Source organism: Dermacentor silvarum, chromosome 8 (assembly GCF_013339745.2).
Source record: "Dermacentor silvarum isolate Dsil-2018 chromosome 8, BIME_Dsil_1.4, whole genome shotgun sequence".
NCBI lineage: Eukaryota > Metazoa > Arthropoda > Arachnida > Ixodida > Ixodidae > Dermacentor > Dermacentor silvarum.
Window position 1 is genome coordinate 67,612,860 of NC_051161.1, and position 22,733 is coordinate 67,635,592.

Below are 22,733 nucleotides of genomic sequence, written 5' to 3' on the forward strand. Positions count from 1 at the left end.
CGCACGAGGACCCATTTCATCGCTCGTCGCTGTCATGCACAAAATCGCTCTGATTGGGTTTGGGCTTTAAAATTAAGGTACCTTGCAGTGTGGGTCAGCTTTCTGTAGATGTATAATTGAAGTTCTGAATTAAAAAAATCACAGCATATCCACGGGGTGAATGATGATGAGTGGGCGAAGCTCCGGAGGGAATCATCGGATCTCCCGCTTAAGGGGACGCTAGCACAAACGCGTTAGAAACGTGCAGTACTCTCTAGTAAGGGGGAGCGGCCACAGCTTCTTACGCAGCCATTTACACATGCCGGAACGTGCACCACGTTTGCCGACGCCATCACATGACTGCTGAGAGAGTATACCCCCCGTATTCATAAACGCTCCTCGACTTGAACTTGACTTGCCACCGCTTTGGGCAGCGCGTTCGAAACGCGTTGAAGGTAAGGTGGAGAGGCCACAGCGTCTTACACCAGCTTCTTACACGGGCCGTAACGCGCTAGCACAAACGCATTAGAAACGCGCTAGAAACGCGGCCTTTCGTTAATGTTGGGTATTTATAGCCATCGTGGTGCGTTTGACCATGTCCGCTTCGTGGCGTAGTGGGCTAACGCCGCGCGCTCGGAAGCGAGGGGTCCCTGGTTCGATTCCGCGCTACGGACACAACTTTGGAATTTTTTTCTCATTTTTCTCAGACTGGTTACACACTACTACTACTACTACTACGACGGGGACGGAACGGGTGCTGCTATAAGGAGCTTCGCCCCTAAAAAAAAATTTACTAGTACGTCCACGATTGGAAGTGAGCTAGCCGCTTCAAGCTCGACCATAAACTGTATGGATGGTTCAGTAGAATTTAGATGGGAGAGAAGGCTGCCAATCACTGCAGTCTTTACTACTCAAACACAGTCATCAACATAATGGACAAATATCCTCGGCTCTCGTTCGAAGGTGTGCAGCTCCCACTTCTTGATGTGCTCCATTGCAAGTGTAGTGACCGCAACAGAACTGGAGGCGCCAATTGTGGTCAGGGTGGTCTGCTTGAAGAACTCTCCTTTGAACTAAATATAGGTGCTTGAGAGGCATGTCGAAGGACACTTCGACGTCGTTTAAATAAATAACTATGTTAAATAAGTGCTTCAATTAAAAAATGCTAATATAAATACTTAGGTGCAAGAATCATGTAAAATATTTTGTGTGACTTGTATTTGGAAAATAGTAGCATTCTTCAGCAATTAGAGTGTAAACCATTACTATCGAGAACAAAAAGATAATAATTTCATGGTTGACAAGCCGCAGCGCTAACTAGACGAGGACAAAGGAAAGAGGATCACAGCACAAGTGCCATTTCTGGTGGCAGAATATTCAGGGTTGTGAAGGAAAGCCGCGCTTGGTAGTAGCACGCTATAATGGTTGGTACGTTTGGCTGGTTCCTACAGCGCTCTGACTCCGATCGCAACAATGCAGTGCCTGCTCTAGATCGGACCCCCAGAAAGCATGTCCGAGCCAAACGTACAGCTGCTTGTTGGAGTAATCGGAGGCTGGGAGCAGAAACATTGTCAGTGCTTCTTCTGCTATAAACCAACCGAGCAGACCAACAACACACACCTGCTGGGGCAGATGCCATGCTAACAACGAAAGTTGCAGGAACCACATAACCAGAGCTCTTCTAGATCTCGGTTACTTTCCCAGGTTAAAATTAAGGATGCCTCTGAGCGCTCTAGCTGCGAACGAAATGCTCTGAAACAACCAGCCAAATGTAAAGCGCTTTGCCTGAGTGCTCTACCGCGCTCGAAAGCTGAATAAGAGGCCTGTGACACGGTCATCCAACTATTCTCAGCTTATCATTGTAACTGAGGGTAGAGGGGCCAGTGTGGCTATACAAACAAAAAACGGAACTAGACTCTGCACACATTTTAACCGGTAATTTTAACTTGAAATCGCTGCCTCTAAGCCTGACGGTCACTGACAGTGACCATCATTTTTGCACGACTTGTGCGACGTCACAAAGTGGGGGGCGACTGTTGTGTTGTCTGTTCTAAACATTCCAAAACCACATCGAAAGTCTTGCTCTGCACGCTCTGGCACCCAACGGCTTCACTATTCAGCAAGGACTTCACTATTGAATTATGCCTGCAATTCTTTCACTAGTACGTGGGATAGAAACAGCACAAACCAGTGTTTACTTGTACAAGCTATCTTGCGCTGACCGCTGAGACACGCTTGTGAAAATGAAATGATGCATGGAGACCTTGATGTATATCTGGCTGCTGCAATCGCTTCCAGCATTTGCTGCACACAATAGCATGGCCTTCAAGATTGGCTTTTGTTACTCCACGAGAGTCGTTGCTGGAGGTGCGATTTCATCTCGTCACCAGTTGGTGTTGTCAGGCTGCTGTACGGTTCAACTGCAATAAAAAAAAAAATTTAAATACAAGTTTTCTACTTCACTGATTACACTCAATTTTGCAAGCTTGCTGTGGAACATGTATGGTTTAACATGCAGTGCATAATTCGAGCTCGAAAATTTGGTGTCGTGGCACCTGTAAGAAAAATTTGTTGATCCCTTGTGCCTAGCATTTGCGTCTGTGCCTTGCAGGAAAGCCCTACCTGGGCAAGCCGAGTGACATGTGGGCGCTGGGTGTGGTGCTGTTCACCATGCTTTACGGACAGTTCCCCTTCTATGACTCCAACCCGCAGGAACTGTTTAGGAAAATCAAGGCTGCTGAATTCACCCTGCCCAAGTGAGTGTCACTTGCAAAGCACACACTGCCTGCTGCTTTCTGCAGAGGCTGTTTACAAAGTTCAGAAAGATGTTAAAGGAGCAGTACTGTTATGTGTGCCTGCTGTATGCATTGGAACAAAGTAGAAATGGCAAGGACTTCAGTCCGGTGCTGATGTATCACAACAGCAGCTACAGATTTCTTTGCATTTGTCAGCTTATGGTTATTAGCTCAAAATGAACATGACATTATTAATTCATGTGTGCTGAGTGGCAGGGTATCAACTTTTGCACTTGCATGGGATGGTAGAGAACTAGCTGCATTTTTGGAAGAAGCGAAATTTTGCTTTTGTGCTTGTTATTCAGTCTTTCCTGGTTTTCCCTTTCATTCCTGGTACTTTTTAGCTTATCAGATTGTTTTTCTTTTTATGAGGGGCCATGAGGCCAACTGGTGCGGCTTCATTGTAGGACTAACCACAGTGGTAGCGTACCTTTATCAGCATGTACTGCCAAGGCTGTATGATCGCATGTCATCACCATATAGTATCACTTGCAATAACCACAGTTAGCGTTTACATATTGTCGCTAATGCAACTCTGACCACAAGTCGTCTACTCTAAGTGGCAGCATTACAAACTGACATTTCTTATATATGATGTGCAAAAACAAAAAGACTGGTGTGACACCTGATGGCAAATATATCTATTAAAATATGAGTGTTTCCGTTCCAAATTCAGTCTGTTGTGAGCACTTGAGTACAAACTAGATGTCTATGCAACAGTTGACGGCCGTGTACATTTGGCACGAAGAAGCGCCTTAATGCAGATTTATTAGGCAAGCTCAAACAAACAGCTTTTTAACTTTAGCCACGAACCATTTTATATGTAGTAGCAGTACTAAATGGGATAAACAACTGGACAACAATAACTGGGTAAACATCTGTGCTTTTAGTGCCCCCTAGTGCACATGCCTGTCAGTTCTGATGGTTCTTGTTTTTTCGACAGTTTCGGCTGGTGCTTTCTCAAATAAACTTCAGTTGGCAGTCAGCGCTCGTCCTATTTGTGATTCTTGTCCCTGTCCTCGTCTCTTCGCGCTGCTTCAAGTTATATTCATTTTATACGAAAACCAGTAACTGACACCCCATCAAAATGCAAATACTGCAACGGGCACTCCATTGCAACGGTACATTCCGTGAAAGTGTAGACTCCTTACTTCCGTCACTTCCTTCCAAAACCCAGCTGAGCTTACCTCCCTCCAGTGAGTTGCTGACTAAGGCTTCATCCATCTAAAACCAACAGTACCTGGCCACTTACACAAAATCAGCAGTGATGCAAGCGACCAGCAAGCCTCTGGACTGAGGGGCTTGATCATTAATTTAACTGTGACTAATTATTCTGTTTCTCTCTCTCTCTTTCAATGCATTTTAGTATTGAATATTGAAGTAAAGATTACAATGTTGCATGCTAGCCAAATGCCCAATAAATGTGTACATTGCAGTGTCCACTATTATAGGGGACATTCACTTGGTACATATTCTGCCTTATTCTTCCTCTGACATACATTTCCCCTCGTTTTGATCATAAACAAAGGTTGAGAATCATGTCATGCGTAATGCAAACATGCTCTCAATCATTCATACCGTAAACCTTGCAGGACTGGAACCACCTTCTTGAACCAGTCACATCAATTGTTAGTCCCTCCGACTTTCACATTGCTCTAGATACTCTATGACCAGGTAACTAATAAAGAAGTTTGTATCCATGTTTGTTTTAACTTGTTAAGCATTTTTTTCTGTGTTAGTCATTCCTGCATTTGTATATTACTGTAGCTAATATTGTATTCAAAGGAATCTATCAACGCCTGTATTAATGTGTTTTTACATATATGTATCACTCCCCTCTATAATACTTCTGGTCCTGAGAGCAAAATAAATAAATCATTCAATAAGTAAATCAGTCAGTCAGTCAATAAATAAATAAATCAGTTACAGCCAAGGTATGACTAGAAGGCCTGCAGGTTATTTCTTGCTCGTGGGTGTCTGCATAGTGTGTCACATCAGCTGCTCCTATCTGATTAAACTGAAGGGTATAGTTTCACAATGCATACTGGTTGGATTACCAGGCAGATGTCCCCTTAGGAAAGGACTGCAGCATACACTAGGCCGCAAAAGCTTACAGACATTGGGTTTCGCTTGCGGCTTTATGGCACTCTTGGGTGGATGGCCGTATTCCCATTTCATAAAGGTTTATAGACCACGAGATCTGAGAAAGCATTGAATTACCTAGCAGTTTGTGACGGTAGCCAGTAAAACTGTTCAACAAGATGTTGTTCACATATACTGTACTACTAAGTATGAGCTGGAAATCGGAGTGCTACGCTGTGTTCAGAGGATGCAGAGATATTCAGAGTTTTCTCAGAGACTGTGGCCTGTAAACTTTTGCTGTTGAGCATGCATGCTTGGTCTGTGCATACAACTGCCTCGTCTGCCATCTGACAGTACAGCATGTTAGAAATCTGTCCTTACTACTTGCCTGTGCAGGGAATCCCCTCTTTCGGAGAACACACGGATGGTCATTCACAAGCTGCTCGTCCTGAACCCCAAGCAGAGGATGAAGGCTGACGAGGTGCTAGAGTCCATCGCAAGCACACTGGCCATGTGGTACGTTTCATCTCACAGGACATGTTGAAATAGCATGCTTCACAGCGGCATACTGTCCCTTCTCTTCAGTGATTGGCTCTTTCTGATGAACACTGTGTGCTGTATATTGCTCTGTGGGAAGACGTCTGGTTTATGATCTCCCACATATTTATTTCATCATCGGTCGAGTGCAGATGAAATCACCGAACGCTGCTGGCCCGATCGTTCCTTGTTCTAGCTCTGGCTCGAGCGCGCAGCACACGGAGCTGCATGCCTTGGCGCTATTTCGTTATCGTCGGTTAAACACCGATGGCTCGTCATAGCTCTAACTGGAACCATTCACTGTGATTCATCTCTTCTGCATTCGTCTATCTCCTTTTGCCTGAGGCATGCATGCATTGTGCCTTTTAACCAGGATGACCTGGTTGGTTCACGTTATCTCTTGGACACATACTATGCAAAGTTGCAGAGGGGCAACACACAACAAGGCATACTAAAATGTTTTAGTGCGCATTACCAACTGGTTTATTGAAGCTGATGGAATCGCAATATAAACTGTGCATGCACTGGTGAACAGATGCACAAAGGTGTATGTTTGTAGCTTGAAGCTTATTCGAACTTAGGGTCAATACAGCACAAAAATAAACATCTGGGACCCAGCAATATCATTTAAGGGTTCTAAACAGAATATAGGTATACAGTAGAACCTCGTTAAAAATATTCCGTTTCGTACAATTTCCCAGTGCCGACATTTGCGATCGAGAACATGAAAAAAGACCCAATACAGTTACGCGCCTTTTTTACTGGTTAATACGTTTCCGGAAAGCATTATCCTTTGGCACCAACGTTTAGTACGTCGCCAAGTTGTGATCATATGATACATTTTTCATCTGCTAAATCCCATGTGAACAAGAGAAGATGTGAAGCGCTTGCAATCGAGAGCAGTAGGCACCCGTCATGGTGGCTTCCCTGCAGTACTCAACCGCCCGTGTCACGTGAAAGTGCCGGCAGGCACTCAGTTTCCTCTTTCACCACCAGTAAATCTTCTCGTGGGTCCTCGCAGGTAGCATTCATAGCTATTGCGGTCCACCCTATTGCAATAGGCATCTTCGCCTATCTTGTTTCACAGCGCGTGTTGCATAGTGCTGTTGGAAGCGTACTGCACACTTTTAATAGGCAATGACCCAAATGCATCACTGTTCCCTGTTGCAGGGAACCCCTTTATATCAAAACAAACACAGAGTGAAATGACTTGCAAATCGTTTGCAGCAACATAAGTGAAGCTGCACTCTCTGCCTTGATACCGATTAAAGCAAGAACAAGAGGTAGATTTGAGTGACTTGGAAGTGTTGTTATGTTCAGTAGAACTTGGCGTGAGTACTCTAGTTTCCCACATGTCACATCACCTACTGTATAGATAGTAGAGTGTGTAAGTGACGTGTTAAGCACCTAAACTGCAACTCTAGCAGGTTGAAAGTGGCTGTACTTGTACAGATGTAGCTATGCAATATATTTATGTTACCAGCTGTAAAAAGCTTTTCATGGTAGTGTGGACCCATGTCTGCAGCATGTCTCACCATGAGCAGTGGTGTCCAGTAAAGTAGGGCCTCTGATATTGCTGGTGCAGCGCATGGCAGGTGCACAAGAGCTTAAAAAAAGCATGCCTTCAAGAAGCACGCTGTCCTCAGTTGCAATTTTTCTTTCTCAGCAATTAAATTATCTCGTAACGTGGAACAATGTTTTGGATACATGATCTATCACTCCAGCTATGTTTGCCATCACTGTCTCTTCAACAGTATTACTTTTTTTTTTTTTTGTACAGGCAGTACTAAACAATGCAGTCTGCTCGTTCAAGCAGATCACCTAAGGTTATCCCTGGAACACAGTTATGTAGTAATGTCTCGTTTGCATGCATGCATGTGCTTAAAGTGTCTTTTGTTTCAACAGGAATTCTCTGGCTGCTAGTGGAAAGCCCCTCCAAGTTGTGCCAGACATTGATGATGACGATGCATGCGGTGAAGAAGCCGAGGCGCGCAAGAGCCAAGAGCAGTCTGCCTCGGGAACAGCGGCAACAGCCGCATCTCCTTCCTTCACCTCCAACCTGGCAGAGCTGCAGCATCCTTCGGGGAGCAATGTGGGAGACTTCATCTTCGGCACACGCCTTGGAATCGGATACGCACCACACACTCGCAAGCCGCCCGTTGTCGGTCCCGTGCCCAAGAGGAGACAGCCTGGCGTGCTGTCCATACAGCGAGTGCACGAAGACGCCCGGCCCCTGACCGCCATCGAGAGCATGCACTACCAGAACATGTTGCGTCACACCGCCTCCTCCTCCGGTTCATCGTCGTCCTGATGCCAGCACCGACAGTGGTGCGGGAAATGTTCAATCTCGGCACTACACCTCGTCAGAAAAAGCTTTGAAGTATGAGCAACAGCTGGGTCTGTCATATCAAAAACCTGACAGCGTCTAGTGTAAATGATGGGACTGTACACATAGGGCAAAGATGTAGTGCAAGCTACACGACAACTTCACTTGTTCGCTTGTTACACTTTCACTTGTTTGTATCATCACCGTTGTTCCTTGCTTCTGCATCACCCATCACTTGTGCAGTCAAGCCTCATTATAACAAAATCGCATAAGACTCTAAAATACCTTTGTGATTTCTTATATTCATTATAAGCATGTGTTTGTTGCAAGGGGATATCGGCAAGAAAGACTTTTACTTCGTTGCAAAAAGACATTTACTTCGTTATATCCAATAATTTGTGTTGCATCGAAGTTCAACTGTAGTGTAGAATGGTGGCAGCTGAGCCCAGGCATTCAGAACAGCAGCGCCAGATTGAACTGTGCCAGAGCTGCTGCTGAGGGGACTTACGTCAGCTGCATAAATACATGCTACATTAAACTATGCTCTAGAATGTTGCATGGAGCCAATAGGTTACAGCTTTTAACTCGCAAGGACTTATTGGCCTTTTGCTGCTGAGTATCGTGACAACCCATCAGTCTCGCCACTCTGGCAACGCCATTTACAGAGTCATGGCACCTATGACTGGTCACTCCAGTCATAGTTAAGGCAGAAAGCTAGGCTAGTTGGTTTCGAGTATGACACATTTAGACCACTGGAAAAATACACTGGTCGCACTCCAATCCTATGGATCGAAATAGCCAGGTTAGAAACCACTCTTTCCAAGCCGGAGGCAGAGTGCCGTACTATCTTTGGCTTTTCGAGCAGCCAGAACTACTACTGCAGGAATAAATGCCCATTCACAACTACCACAGTTCCTCAAGCGCATCCCTGCCACCATCGAGTTTCTTACTGCCTAGAGGGAAAAAAACGCTTAACCTTGCACTCGGCCACGCAACGCTTGAAACAGTGAAGCTGGGCGGTCGTAGCCCAGCATTTTCCGGAAGTGTGCGCAAACTTTTCATCTTATTACTCATGATGATGATAATTTCTTTTCGCGCGGCTCGGACTTGCGGTCGTCACTGCGCGTTCCGTAGCGCAGCTTGCAGCACCGACACTGCGTTCCAATGCCGACACCGCGTTCCAGGAGACCCGCTCCGTAAATGCGTCTCTCTCTCTCTCTCTCGCACTCACAGCGCGCGATACCTCTTCACCTCGCAGAGCACAAGCATATGAACGCGCCAGCTGTGGACGAAGACGACGACGCTCAAACGCAATCATATGGTTCGCATAAATGCACGTTCTGCAAGAGTGGTTACGACGCTCGCTTTGGAACCGGGGGTACGCGGATTCGAATCCCGCCTCGGCAGGAAAATTTCTTTTCTTTTCTTTTTTGGTAGTGTCTTGCTGCGCACCACAAATTACGGCTGGCTTAAACAGCTTCGCTGTTAAAACCGGCACTGCCACTATGTGGTATGCATGAGAATGCCGGGATGTAGTGGCTTCGGGTTTGTGTTTTTCTCGAAGAGCCAAGACACCGTAAAGGCATATCTGGGCAGCAGTGTTTCAAAATTGCTGTTACTTCTATTTTCCGGAAATAGCACACTGGTAAATGACATTCTGGCAGTGAAAGCAGTCTTAAATGTCGCCTTCGCTATAAAATGGTGCTCATGTTCAATCTCCGTCAGCTGGCCACATATTTTGTGTACATGTGTCAGTTATCCAATTTGTATTATTTATTCACAATATATTACATTGCCACCCTCTTGCAACCGTGAAAAACAGCTACTTAATTTAGTACAGTCTCTCTGTTATAAAACACTAACTTTAAGCTGTGTAAACAAAAATCAACTCTGAGAATAAAACATTAGGTTTAGTCTAGACTTTTAATGTTAAAATGATAAAGTGACCTTCTACTTTTAAACGTTTTGGTAGAGTTTTGGTGATATTTATAATCTCGTGTTCCAATTTATCACTTGAGCAGTATGGTACTCTGAATTCTTGGCAATTGCAGTCAGTTTTAGCAATGGCTGCTGAAAAGAACCTGCTGCCATTTTTTGCTTGTCTTAATCGCTACAGCAAAGCCAGATGCTAGCCATTCAAAGACCAACTTGTCTCTCAATGCATTAGGCATGTCTTTCTGCTCTCTGAATGAATTTTCTTGTTCAAATGAAACCAGGGCATCAGCTGAAATAATGAAGTGATGTAGTGCCTGTTGGAAATTTCATTTCATTTAACCTGTCATCGCTGATATGTGCCCTACCCTGCCTATATTAACCATTATTTGGTGGAGCAGCTGATAAGCATGGAATTGAATTGGACGAATGGAGCTGTTTTATCTGCCAGCCCCATGGCCTGCTGTTTTATAGTGGTAGCAACAATTTCAGTACAGTATAATTAATGGCTGGCAACCAACTTCCAAATGAAATGACTGTGTTTCGTTATTAAAAATGGTTAAGTGTTTTGCACGATTATTCATTGTACTTAACATACTAATTTGGAAGGTGCTAAGGTGAAATTACTTTACCTTATTCAATCTCTCTGTTGCTGATGGCAATGCTCTCACATTGCAAAGGTTCTTATGACAGTGTTCCTCCTTACAAGACTTTTCTTTACATGGTCTCTAAAAAATATTTTTGAAAAGCCGTTGCAGGAGAATGCTGAACTAAGTGCAGCTATTTTTCGTACTTGTCATAAGCTTCTTCATTTAGTGAGACATTTTTCATACATTCAGTGCCTCTTGTTATCATACATGGTGTATGTTTTTCATGTTCCTTGTCATGCGTACGTCTCAAAATGTACATGTATGGATGTCCATCCAAGAAAATAGCAATGGTTAGGGTTACTACCTGACTGGCACAGCCAGTTTATTTCCTTATGGTGCCAGCTGCCAGTTTGGCCCTCCCACATAGGCACAGCATTTTCGAGTTCTCCCTAAATCGGCTTGTTTAAGCTGCATCATGAGCATTCTGTCAAGCATTGATTCACAACACACAACTGAATTGTTGCAAGCAAATTCATTCCTAATTCCCTAAATTTTCCCTCATTCCTTAAAGCATCACTTATTTTGTTTATATCTACACTTCTACATCTTGCTTGGTTGTTTGTAAGCTAATATAACTAATTTGGCATTACAAATAAAAATCATTTGCAACAACTGCAGCATTAAGATATTTAATAAGAGTGTACTAAAATTTATGTAATGCCAGTAAACTTCAGTTTTGCATGTACTTGGCATACTGCCACTTTATGTTGTTTTCATTTTACTGTGCATAAGACTTGTATCACAGGGTGCTTGCAAAACTTTTTACAAAAAACACCCCCACCTCTCTTTCTGGTACTTCTTTCTTTTTGGTCTCGACAAAGGTGGCAACCTTATGGTTGATTACAACAAAATCATTGATTCTTGTAATTTCACTTAGTGTTTTGAACTTGAGTGAATTGTTCCACCATTTACTGGACTTGTATGGTGATGTGCATGTTTTCATCACCTCGCATCATCTTCCTAATGCATTCATTTATTTTGCCACACAAGTTTACAAAATTGACATCTGTTGTTTAGTTTTACAATTGCTCTGGTTGATTGTTTATATAAATGCCATTTACTACCTCCACCTGCTTACTGTTTTAGTGTGCAAAAGACTTGTAGTGACAGGGTCACACTTAGGGTCACACACATGGGTCCTTGGGTCACACTTTGGCATACACCAAGTGTTGCATAAATAGGAGCGCCTGGTATACACAGCTCTTCCACCTACAACAGTGGCTGGTCCCCACTCATACTTCACACAGAAGTAGCACTTTGTGGTGTTGCGCAAGCCGAAGTCCGAGCGGCCACGAAGGTTCCATGGATGGTGCCGTGCCAGGTGCTGAGAGGAGCAGATACCCAGGGAGATTAGAAAACTGTTTTATATACAAATGCACATACGGTATTTTACAAGAAGGGCTCCATGATATTGGAGCCGTCCATGTGCTAACATCTTTGCATGTAGTAGCGTTTACATCTCCGAGCGTTCTACATGGTCGAGCCTTTCACAACACTCAAAACCCGCTGTTTTATCCCTTTCGTTTCCCTCTTTCACTCGACGAGGGAACGCAATTTAGTTCTTCTTAGCCAATCACCACCTGCGACCGGTTCGCCATATCCCGCACATGATGTGCCATCGTTTCCCGCCGGGCTCCGCCTCCAATCTTGCCTGGTTGCCCCCGAACACAGGCAGCGGTTGGCACCTTGGGAACCGAACGTTGATGTGGCTCCCACGGGATTGCTAGACGCTGGCCCTTTTCAAGAGTCGCCTCTCCGTAGCGGTCAGTTCGCGTAAGCCACCATTTCCAGGGAGGGTGGTGGCTGTTGTCTCGAAAGGGGCTCCAGGTTGGCGCGTCGCAGTCGGCGCCGGGCCTCGTCGTAGTTCGGGCGGGGCTGGTAATTCACGGAAACACACCAAAAGGCGACGTTGCCGTTTAGCGACGCGTGAGGCAGCCTGGACACTAACTGCTCATCCATCCGTCCCAGGTGACACTTCCTGGCGCGAGAACCGACAAGCGTGAAGAGCACTTGATAGCTTCCCCGTCTGTCAATGAGGCCTCCTTTGTCCCGAAGGACCGCCAGACACAACAGTGGCGAGTTGAATATTAACGGCTCATTTGCAAACATTACTTGCCTGTTTCGTTCACATTAAAGCCAAAGTGCATGTCTGCAGCACCACCATTCAAGAAATTTCTATGTTGTTACAATAAAATGACAATGTCACTTCCCACTACTACAGTGTGGAATGTGCCTTCAATTTGCTCAGAGAAATAGTGTGATCGTGTATGAGGAAGTGGATGTTCCCTGACTTGACAATTGCTTCAAGAGTACTTGCTGCAAGGAGTCCAAACACCATCTGCACAAACCTGAAGTCATGGTATTCATTTGTGGTATGGGTATCGCTATGGTTAATATTAATGCCACCAAATCTGCATGACTTTTCTGGTGTGGTCTAACATTAAAAAGTTGGAAATCAGGATCAAGTCACATTGTATGCTTCAGAATTCCTTTTACTCTCAGTACTTTAAGGTAAATAGATTATTCTTTAAGTTCACACTTGACGTGCTGCTTTGAATTTTCACAAAAGAAATCTGAAAAACATTTTCAGCAATTCTGTTTTGCTTCTGTTATAAACAAAGATTTGGCTACCATTTTGTTTCTTTCTTTATACATACCAAAAGCAAAAAAAAAAGATAATGTAGAATCGCCTCAAGGAGTAATCTCAATGATGCGTAAGCATTTTGTAGTAACGACCAGTGGCGCACCGACGGGGGCGTTCTGGGGTTGTAACCCCCCCCCCTGCGGCCGACCTAACCTCCCCTTTTCTTTATCCCTTTCTCTTTCCTTGCGCATTTGAGTACTGCAACTAAGATGTAAGACGCGCAATCGTCTGCACACTCGCAAAAAGCGCATTTTTTTACAATTTCCCGTGAAAAAAAATTCAAATTAGTGCACTGCCATCTCTTGTTCACTTCGCTGCTTACTCGCACCGCGAGAGGAAACTTCAAGACGCCGCCTTGCGTACATTTATCTTTATAAATTAAAAAGTCGCCATTGTCATAGCCTTTGATTAGGCGAAAAGACATTAATATTGATTACAATACAAACGCAGTGGCGAAAATTGCAAAAAGTCGCAAGGAGTTTGCTAGTTTCAACCAATATTATTTCAAATAAACGTGTTTTTAATAAAAATGATGGTTCCAAACACAAATGCCAACACCACCCGAGAGCGATGCAAATGCTATGAGCACGCGTTGTGAACAAAAGATTTTCATCGCCCCAAATGACAGGGAAAATGCGGCGATACGCATGCCTCTCCACTGTCATTGCATATGGCCGCTCATTACCATAATTCGCGTGGCTCGTCGCACCACAAATTATGGCGGAAAATCTCTGCAATGGCGGCCGAGCGCAACGTCACGCAACGTCAAATTGACGTTTACGAAACAGCCCTTCCTGTGACGCTCTTCACAGGATATTCCTTCAGCCAATCAGGTAGGTAAGTGGTTCTTGAGGGAAAGGGAAAGGTTGGCGCTATCTTCTGCAGCCCTTGAGGGAGCACGGCTCAGCACCAACGGGGAGGGGTAAGTGGGAGCGAGCTGACATGCCGGCTAGGGTGCCTCGATGTCCTCCTCGCCCGCCGCTACGGAGCGGCGGGCGAGGAGGACATCGAGGCACCCTAATGCCGGCTATCTTGGGGCGCCACCACATATTCGCGAAATTGCAGATGCATTGCACGAGCTTCTGCACGCTACCGTCCACTTTCTTTTTAAGCGCTAAAGTCGCAATAGAGGTGCCAAGGACCACAAAAAAGTATTAGTCGATAAAGTTTGCAGCTCCACGTCACGTTTCATCATTCTGACGAAAACGCAAAATTGCATGTAGCAAAACTTCCGTTTCCCGGCACAAATTTCAAAACACGTGACCTCCGGACATCCAATGAGACAGCCAAGATGGCGGATAATGGCGGCCGTGCAGCCGCCATGCGTGTCCAGAATAGAGCCCTAGCTTACTAAAGGTGTGCCTAGCATAGAGTTTCACACTATAAAACCTAGAGGGAAATGTGGCCCTGCTGCGCCGTGGTATGCAAGGGAATGCTGGTATATTGTGGATTCGGTTTGTCATCGTTCTTGGAGAGCCCGAACGCCTTGAAGACGCGCCTGGCTAGCACCGTTCCGTCTGTCACAATGATTCATTTCCTGCTAAAACAGAACGTAAAAAACTGCGCTAGCTTTATTATTACACAAAAACATGTTTTGTTTAATTTCAAGGACATACTATTGGACGCACAATTCTATGAAACGTAAAAGGTATCAGCTGGCCGCTAAAGTTGGAGGGCAGACGACAAGATTCTCGCTCGCTTTGGAACAACTTGTCGTCTGTTCTTGCTTTTCTTCGCTTGATGCTGCATTGTAGGTGAGTAAACTTTATTGAGAGATGTAATATGGATGAATGAAAGCCTTTTATGTAGATTTTATTTTAAGAACGCGTTATTTGTGTAGCCATATCCATGTTTTAGACGAAGCCTCGTACAACACCAGCCAACACAAGCCTCGCAGACACATATCCCGTCATTTCCATGAGGGCACGGCAGCCCTTTAAGAAACTCGCATAGACGGTGGCGCCAGTTTACCCTCTAGGTGTTATAGTGAGAAACTCTATGGTGCCTAGTGCGTGCCTGATTGCACACGTCACGTGGTCACAAAAACGCGCTCGTGCCACTGCTCGCGTGTTCGTCGTCGTCTTCTTCCACAGCTGGCGAAAACTATTTCTGCTGGCTCTATCTTGAAAGCGTATTTGAATGTTTCACTTTCCGAGTAGGTGTAATTTAAATCACATCTAGCTGCGCGAAACGCGTTTTTTTTTTTTTGTGTGTGTGTGTGTGTGTGTGGATTTCACAGGGCCCGCAGCGACAACCATAGTGCCAGTCTTCACTTTAGCAAGCCTAGAAAAAACGAGGAACAGCTGCTCGCGTTTTTTGCAGCGCGTCGAATAGCTACGAGTTAGCTACGAGGGTAAAACATGCAGTCCATTTAATGTAAACAAACCCGAGATTCACGTAAGCCTGCGACGTATAAAATGCTTAAAACAGGAGTAATGTTGCTTAATTGTGCAATTAAGAAATTTAGTATATTCCTTGAATAGCTTCCGAACGATAGCACAAAACTTATCGGGACGAACAAAGGAAAGGCCGGCCGCACGAGCGCCCGTCCTGTGGCTGGTCTCGCTGCATGCAATTTGGCGCCTGTAAAAATCTTCCGATCGTACTTATCTGTACTGCTTCGCACGCATAGAAGATGCACCATCTCATCTTTTATCTAAAGGACGATGAAATACGTTTCGATTTACGATAATATAAACCGCTGAAAGCGAAGCTACATAGCTGCATGATCATGCTGCTGCCGCCCGAGAGACGCGTTGGACCAAATCTGGCAACAGCGCAGTGTTGTCTGCGCGCGCTCCCGCGGTAGACTTCTAGTACACTGTAGTGTAGTTGCGGTGCTTTCCAGGTTCCAGTGACTTTACTTCGAGCTAGAGTTACTGTATATACAGTAACTCTACTTCGAGCTGACACACAGCGCCCCCTTGCGGACATCGCGGGCATTGTTTAGTCATACAAACGGGAGAAAATGGCCAGTGGTTTTACGGTGGAGGAGGTGCAAAACCCTTTAAAAAAAGTATCAGGGCTGTCATTATTCCTGCGTGGTTAATGGCCACAACCACAAAAGCATTAGTTGTATTAGGAGATAATTCTTTTTCATGGGAACTACAAGCATGAGTGACGGCGACTTTGGATTCAAGGAGGCGCGATCGCACGCCGTTTCGACTATACATGTGTAAGTGTTTCAGTTAATTTGGGCCAAACATTAAAAATGTGCAAATGCTTCGTAGCTCGACTGAACCAAGGTATTGTTGTTTGCCGTCGCATGTAGATACTCAGGTTATTTTTTGCAATCTGCCTAATTGGATAATTACCGTAGTCCTAATTAATTAGTTAATCGACTTCTCATATTATTATAATTAGATGAAAAGTGTCGATGAGAAAATTGTAGGGCAACATGAGAAACTCCCGATACAGCCTTCTGTTGCTCAATACGTGCTACATAAAAGTATTTTTCCGAGCGTGAAAGATGCCCGCGAATACATGCAAAGTACCTCGATCGAGTGGCCAGTCACGCAGCAATATTGAGTGTATCCGCGGGCTTCTTTCATGCTCTGAAAAACACTTTTATGTAGCACGTATTGAACAACAGAAAGCTGTATCGGGAGTTTCTCATGTTGCTCTACAACTTTGTCATTGACAGTTTTAATCTAATTATAATAATTGAGAAGATGATTATGTATTAAGACTAATTATTCAATTAGGCAGACTGTAAAAAATAACTTGAGTATCTACAAGCGACGGCAAACAACAATACCTCGGTTCTGTCGAGCTACGAAGCATAAATTAAGTTTGGCCCAAGTTAATTGAAACACACGCATACAGTTTCTCCAACAAAATATTCGTGTGTATTTGATTTTATTGAAAGCGAAAACGACATTGCTTCTATTACAAAAAGAATATAAATGTTTTTAGTACAAGAATATACAACCGGCATTTTTTCAGGGGCGCTAAATGCATGCAGCGTATATATAACCACGCACCACTAGGTTTCCAGCAGTGCGTGGTGCCTTTCACATGCGTGGCATGGTGACAAAATGAAAAGGAAGAAAATTAGATTGATAATGATACACTCTCGCAGCGAACATAAACGGTGAACACTTGGGGTTAAGTACAGAAACATAAACGCTGCACCAGCGCGTTGCCGCGAGCGTCAACACAAACATTGGTTACGCAGCAGGCAAAATTCGATGTCCGCTATAGACTAAAGTGACGCGTATTGTTCATTTATTAAGAACCATGTCCACGGTCAAAGGTTTACTCCTCTTCAATATCGCCCTCATTGAATTGCCCCCCCCCCCCCCCCCCCTTACTGCGCTAAACGAGATCAGGGACACGACACGGGCTTTACGCAGACGCCATTACCATATTTCGTCTTCTACAGGCTCCACAGGGAAGATGAACTTCTGATGGAGGACAGGCGTCAAGCCGCGGCGGACGTCGTTAACAGCTTTGCAAAGGGGTGTGTGCTGCCCCGTGCCCCTCAGAAGTCGGAACTGCTAGTGGTCATTCCCGGCAAAAAAGCCCAAACCAGATTCACCTATACCGTATACGCATCCATGCACATGGAAGGACACGTAATCGCCCCTCGATACCCCAGCATCAATGTGCTCGCAATGCACTTCCGTAAGAAAAATTCCAATAGAAATATCTGTTGGTCTTATACGAAATATATAGGTCCAATAAAAGAACCTACAGGTCCCATAGCAGAATGTACAGGTCCCATAGCAAAGTGTACAAAAGTATACAGGTCCCATAAAGATATTTCCAGTCCTCTATCAGCTAGGGCAATACAGTGTTCTATAAGACAAACAAAAATGCTTTATGGGTCCCAATCAAAACAATTAGTAGAAGTAGTGATATAAACTTATATTGGACAAATAAAATAGGTCCAAATAGATGCTTATAGAAGTAGTGATCATGATATAAACTTGTATTGGTAGTATTGCGTGGCAAGAAGTCGAGGACAGGTTTCAAAGCACGGCGGACGTCGTTATATATAACAACTATGCAAAGGGGTGTGTGCTGGCCTGTGCCCCGCTGAAATCAGTACTGCTAGTGGTCATTCCTGGCAAAAAGCCCAAACCATGCAGATTCACGCTACCATACGCATCCACGTGGAAGACACGTAATCTCCCCCTCCCCCAGCATCAAGGTGCTCTGAATGCAGCAAAACAGAACCAACGTACACCATCGTTATAAACAGACTAAAGTCGACGGTCGAGCAAGTCACCCACATGCTCCGAACAATAATATCGAAAACAAGCTAGGGGCATGGGGGAGGAGGCAGCGCTGCGCCTCGTACAAGCCTTCGTTGTCGAGTCACTTAATTACTCCGTACCGTACGCACTCTTGATTTACACCGACATTCGAAAATCGACACCCTCTTGCGCAAAGCAGCGTGTTCTGTGTTTACCAATCAGTACGGCTGCTGAAGCTAGGGCGCCACAACACCACCGAAGAGCTCGTGGAGGCTCACCTGACCAATCAACGGGTAAGACTTGCCACCACGACAACGGGACGAATTATTCTAGGCAGACTGGACATTAACGTGCCGCTGCAGCATCAACCCCAAAAGACGGCCTTGCGACCCAATTGCATACGGAGCCAGATATATCTTGGTTGAACCATAGAGAAAGAAAAAAAAGTTAACTTTTTTTTTCTTTCTCTATGGTTCAACCGCTACTAAGAAACATGCACCCCATCCACAACGCAGTAAGAAGAGCTGCAACGGCTAAAGCCATCACCAAACAGTACGGCAACAATTAATCCACTTGTTGCTTACAGCGACGCGGCTCTGTACCCCGGCAAGAAAGTCTCCATCCCCAATGACAACCCCATCGTCGCCGAGGAAGGCGCCTTGGCGATCGCACAGACGACTGCAGACACCGTCATAACGGACTCCAAAGCGTGTCGCAATTTCTCGTACGACAGAATTCACCGAACCTCCTGGCAAATACTCCAGAGAGACCCCTCCCCCCCCCCCCCCCCCCCCCCCCAAAAAAAAAAAGAAAAAAAAAGAAAAGACAAGTAAGATTGTGTGGGTGCCAGCGCATCATGACATCCCAGGCAACGATCGATGGTGCATCTCACAGCTCGGGGTTTCAGTAACTCAGCCCTTGGTACAACGGGGGAGCCCTGGCGACCTCACCCTCTAGTCTCTTATCAGGAATATCTCCATGACTTCCAAAATAACTGTAAATTGTGGTTTCAGAGTGATGACTTAGCAAAAAAAAAGTGCTGAGTCACGGTCCGAGTTCGTCGACATAACGATGACTTGCAAAAATGATTTTAAAAAGAAATTTCACAAAGCGTATAAAGTGGTAGTCGTGTCATTTGAGTTAGCGGAGCTCCGGCTTTCATCTTCAAGTCGTCTAGCATAAGGGACCCCTAGCAATGTTTGCGATAGCAATTTGACACTCCAAGCGCATTTCTGCCGTCGCCGTCACCGTGAGGTTGCGTATAAAGTCCAAAGGCGACAAAATCGTCGCCGCGCACCGTATGTTGTACGTGCGAGTGAAAGGGTGCGATGGTGAGCCGGCGAGCGCAGCTCAATCTCGCGCACGCAAGGGAGGGAAGTGGGAAAAGCGGGAAGGAAGCGTGCCGAGTAGGGAGGGGGCGTATTACTCCGGCCCGGGCGGCCGCGCAGATGGCTTTCAAGATACAGCGGCCCGGGCGGGCGCGGCCGTGCCGCCCGGGCCGTACAGGGCTCCGGGGGGAGGATAGGGGGGGGGGGGGGGGGATTCCACTACGGGCGGCCCGCCCGGGCCACTGTATCTTCAAAGCCAACTGCGAAAGGTACACAGTCCACCGTGCGCTGTGTTTTCGCGGCTTATTTCGTGTTCACGCGAGAGCAGCACGAAGGTCTGCTGTTGCCACGTTTCCACACTCCAGCGTTTTGACAGCGAATTTCCGCGGTCATCGAGTGATGTGTTCATGTTTGCTTGTGCGCGCATCATACCACGCTTAATTTAGTTAGTTAGCACTGGCAGAATGCAATGATTGTATAGTTTTCTTTTCAACGACAGTGGTAAGCTCTCAGTCAGGATTGCCTTTTGCACAGAACAGCAATCTTGGTATGTTACTAGAAGGATACTGCTGGTGAAGCTTTCATCGAGGTTCTAGTTGTTCCAGTCAAATGTGGTCACTGTAATAATGCGTAAAAGGAAGAGGTAGGTGTGCTCTCTGTATGAAAACATTTGCTATTACTTTCAACGTTCTACGAAACAGGCACCCAGAAAAGCATTGTTCATGGCTGTTAATACGACTGCGTGTCACACATAATATAATTCACGAACACCATAACAGCAATCACTTGAAAGAAAAGCTTCATGGTTAGATCGAGAGCCAAACCATTAATAGCGATGAAATGTTTCATAGTCACCTATCTGCAGCAGTCTTTATTGACAGCATGGCACACCCCTCCCGCAACGAAAGCAACCGACTGTCGTTATGGCGAGGCACGCATTGTTCGTGAAACCCATCCGTTCACTCCAACTTCCAAGGGAAACCATGCATGAAGCATTTCTTTAAACGACCAATTGCAATGCCTAAAGTATACTCGAAGCACTAGAACGCAACTTAGGCTGCCTTCAAGAGGAAAATCCATCTACCACTGCATCACGAAGTATTGAACCTACGCGGTTCAATTATACAGACTGAGAATTAATCGCTTCGTCAGTTCATCAAAGACCGTCTCGTATACATGCATCATAAGAAAGACACCATAAACCTCATATATGAATTCACTTGATTTTTGACCTCCTTCGGTGAATGATATCTTCAATCTGTCCCATGACCTTAATGAGTGAGGCTTCGGCTTCTTGGTAGCTGCAGCCATACGGTCTAAGAGGTATCATCATCATCAGCCTATTTTTATGTCAGCCTATTTTATCATCATCATCAGCCTATTTTCAGCCTATTTTATGACCTCCAACTGTCTTGTGCTAGCTGATTCCAACTTGCGCCTGCAATTTCCTAACTTCATCAAACCACCTAGTTTTCTGCCGTCCTCGACTGCTCTTCCCTTCCCTTGGTACCCATTCTGTAACTCTAACGGTCATATGCATTAAATGGCCTGCCCACCTCCATTTTTCTCTTAACGTTCTTTTTCGTTTTTTCTCTTAACGTTCATTAGAATATCGGCTATCCCAGTTTGCTCTCTGATCCACACCGCTCTCTTCCTGTCTCTTAATGTTAGGCCTAATATTTTTCGTTCCATCGCTCTTTGTGCAGTCCTTAACTAGTTCTCGAGCTTTTTTGTTAAGCTCCAAGTTTCTGCCACATATGTTAGCACGGGCAGAATGCAATGATTGTATAGTTTTCTTTTCAACGACAGTGGTAGGCTCTCAGTCAGGATTTGGTAATGCCTGCTGTATGCACTCCAACCCAATTTTATTCTTCTGTGAATCTCTTACTCATGATCAGGGTCCCCTGCGAGTAATTGACCTAGATAAACATACTCCTTTACAGACTCTAGAAGCTGGCTGGCGATCCTGAATTCTTGTTCCCTGGCAACGCTATTGAACATTACCTTTGTCTTCTGCATATTCATCTTCAACCCCACTCTTACACTTTCTCGGTTAAGGTCCTCAATCATTTGTTGTAATTCATCGATCCCATTGTTGCTGAACAGGACAAAGTCACCTGCAAGCCGAAGGTTGCCGAGATAATCGCCATTGATTCTCTCTCCTAAGCCTTCCCAGTCTAAGAGCTTCAATACTTCTAAGCATGCAGTGAATAGCATGGGAGAGATTGTCTCTCTTTGCCCGACCCCTTTCTTGATAGGTGATTTTCTACTTTTCTTGTAGAGAACCAATGTAGCTGTGGAATCTTTGTAGATATTTCCGAAGATATTCACGTATGCCTCCTGTACTCCTTGATTACGCAATGCCTCTATGACTGCTAGTATTTCTACTGAATCAAATCCCTTTTCATAATCTGTGAAAGCCATATAGAGGGGTTTATTGTACTCTGCAGATTTCTCGATTACCTGATTGATGACATGGATGTGATCCATTGTAGAATATCCCTTCCTGAACCCAGCCTGTTCTCTTGGTTAATTGAAGTGAAGTATTGCCCTGATTCTATTGGAAATTATCTTGAATATTTTATACAATACTGAAAGCAAGCTAATGGGTCTATAATCTTTTAATTCTCTAATGTCGCCCTGCTTATGGATAAGTATAATGTTGGCATTCTTCCAGTTCTTTTGGCACACTTGAAGTCATGAGGCATTGCGTACAAAGGGCCGTAAGCTTTTAAGCACGATATCTCCTCAGTCTTTCATTAAGTCGACTGTTATTCCATCTTCTCCAGCTGCTTTTCCTTGGGTCATGTCTTGCAAGGCCCTTCTAACTTCATCGTTAGTTATAGAAGGAGCATCTGTATAATGTTCACCACTACTTGGAATGAAAGTAGCTTGGCTGCTCTGGGTACTCTACAGGCCAGTATAGAATTCTGCTGCTTTTACTATTCATTGAAATTGCTGATGATGTTACCCTGCTTATCTTTCAGTGCATGCTTGCCTGGTCGTATGCCAAGCTTTCTTCTCACCGATTTCATGCTGCGTCCATGTTTTACGGTTATCTCAATCTTTTCCACATTATTATTTTGAATATCCCTTACTTTCTTCTTGATGATCAGCTTTGACAGTTCAGCGAATTCTATCTGAGCTCTTGAGTTGGACACCTTCAGTTGGACTTGAGTTGGACTAAAAGGTATATTTCACCCTAACCGATGGGTCTAGGACTGTGTCAGTTTCGCCAAACAGATCAGTCATAACTGCT

The 22,733-nt window shown here is 44.9% G+C and overlaps 1 protein-coding gene across 1 annotated transcript in view; it reads left to right on the plus strand.

The window, feature by feature from the left end:
• LOC119461376 (serine/threonine-protein kinase 40-like) overlaps nt 1–11,370 on the plus strand; it is a 28,597-nt gene extending 17,227 nt beyond the window's left edge. The window contains exons 6-8 of the mRNA XM_037722670.2: nt 2,591–2,735; nt 5,253–5,372; nt 7,299–11,370. Of these exons, the coding sequence (XP_037578598.1) occupies nt 2,591–2,735; nt 5,253–5,372; nt 7,299–7,704 (671 nt within the window). The 3' untranslated portion in view covers nt 7,705–11,370. The remainder of the gene's footprint in view (nt 1–2,590; nt 2,736–5,252; nt 5,373–7,298) is intronic.
• The last annotated feature ends 11,363 nt before the right edge of the window (nt 11,371–22,733 follow it).